The 1,792-nt window shown below is 40.5% G+C and overlaps 1 protein-coding gene across 3 annotated transcripts in view; it reads right to left on the bottom strand.

The window, feature by feature from the left end:
* LOC104798453 (tRNA-dihydrouridine(20) synthase [NAD(P)+]-like) overlaps window positions 1-1,792 on the bottom strand; it is a 3,045-nt gene that overhangs the window by 541 nt on the left and 712 nt on the right. For 2 of the 3 annotated variants that reach the window (XM_010520545.2, XM_010520554.1), the window contains exons 3-8: window positions 1,295-1,433; window positions 1,085-1,193; window positions 855-991; window positions 528-664; window positions 291-397; window positions 71-198 (exon numbers count right to left, since the gene is read on the bottom strand). In XM_010520545.2, the coding sequence (XP_010518847.1) occupies window positions 71-198; window positions 291-397; window positions 528-664; window positions 855-991; window positions 1,085-1,193; window positions 1,295-1,433 (757 nt within the window). Of the gene's footprint in view, window positions 1-5; window positions 199-290; window positions 398-527; window positions 665-854; window positions 992-1,084; window positions 1,194-1,294; window positions 1,434-1,792 lie in introns of all 3 variants that reach the window. The other variant, XR_769448.1, reaches the window with a different exon arrangement.

Below are 1,792 nucleotides of genomic sequence, written 5' to 3'. Positions count from 1 at the left end.
TCTTCCGATAAAGGTTATATAAACACATGCATGGCTCAACGCATAAGTCGAGGAGGTTAGAGAGACTTACGCCAGATCTTCCAAGGTGTCTGATCTGTTGATGGCCTTTCCTTCAGGAAGTTCAAGACAAGAATGATGCATTATCATCTCCTTTAACGTGTGTTTTGTACTCTTAAGATCGTTATCCCACAAGATGCTCTGGAATATCAAGACCCGAAATCTGTGAATCAATCTTAATCCAGATTTAAAAAAAAAAATTGACGGCTGAATTTGCAACCTTAAGTTTTTACCTTTCTAACGTATTCCCTTTTCACATCTTCCCAGTGTAGCTTTTCTTTCGGGGAGAAAATTGATGCATTCCACATAGCTCCTCTGGCAACCATCACCGATGCAGCGCCTTCATGGGATAAAAGAATACATCAGAGTGTTATTACTTGGATGTAAATCAAGCTAAATCATAAGACCCAAGTATCTGGCTGATCTCGCTAATCTCTTGAATTTGCTTTAGACAAGTGTATATTGTGTACCCGTTGCAGTTTTGATGCGAGAAAAGTCATCATATTCAAAAACATCGCCATTTGCAATGACTGGAATGGACAATGCAGCAACCACATCTTCTATCTCATTCCACTTAGCAGGATCTCGTGGTCTGTCTGAAACTTTCCTGCATCCGTCGAAGGAGCAGATTACCAAAAACAACGGGTCAAAGGAAAAACCTACATCACCATATGACAGCGTGATGGATGTTACAACGTTATGGTACCCTACCGTCGAATTGTGTCAGTGTAACGACCAGATACATATGCTCGCATTAAACCTTATAGTGCCATAAAATGAAGTGCTTTTGAATTTACCTCCCATGTACAGCAAGAGCTGGTACGCCACTTTTCTCGATTCTCCTTGCCAATTCAACAGTATCTGCCGGTGATTTTAAAAGTCGAATCTTGCATGTTATCGGTATGTCTAAATTCCTTCTAAGTGTTGTCAAAATCTGGGTCAGAGAAGAAAAAGACAACACAAGATATTAACTACAGATAAATGTATAGAAATGAAAAGAATAGTGATAATCATAGAGAAATCATACATCATGAATTAGCTCGGGTTTACTTAACAAAGCAGCACCCATTCCTCCTTGAATAGAGAATGTCTTGGGGCAACCCATATTGATATCAACAACTGCAACGTCTTTGCACCTACATGATGAAACGCACAGCTAACTTCCCACATGCACGTAACTGAAGCAACAATTACACTTTTCAACCTTTGTAGAGACTAAAGAATGAGTTAGACTTACACCATCTGAGCAGCCTTCAGACCCCTAACAGCATCAGAAGTCCCCATTTGGAACACTACCCTATTCCTTTCTTGCTCACATGTACTAAAGACAACGTTATCTGTCCCTTTTTCCACAAACTCCGTCGTGCCAACAGCACCTGTAAAGATGAAACCATACCAAGCCCTTGAAGACACCAAAGAAATGACCAGTCCCAATAAAAGTCTATATGCTTAACCACTCAGGACTAGAGCCAGGGGCAAGCAAAAGAACAGATCGTTCACATGTTATCCTAATGGCATATAGCAAGGATCAAGGAAAATGCTATGACAGGTCAAGATCTAGTAACCAATGTATAAGATAAGAGTTGAAGCCAAATGCTAATTATTCATCTGGACTGATAACCACCATCATCTGAAGTGTGAAGCAGGAGTTTACCATTCAAAGGAGACGTCGATTCACATCAGACGAGACAATTAGTCTCTTCCTGGGTAGTGACATGGCACCATAATCAGCAGG

This window comes from Tarenaya hassleriana, unplaced genomic scaffold, assembly GCF_000463585.1.
Source record: "Tarenaya hassleriana unplaced genomic scaffold, ASM46358v1 Cleome10, whole genome shotgun sequence".
NCBI classification, from domain to species: Eukaryota; Viridiplantae; Streptophyta; class Magnoliopsida; order Brassicales; family Cleomaceae; genus Tarenaya; species Tarenaya hassleriana.
Note: the sequence above shows the minus strand (reverse complement) of the source record. Positions and strands in the feature narration are given on the sequence as shown.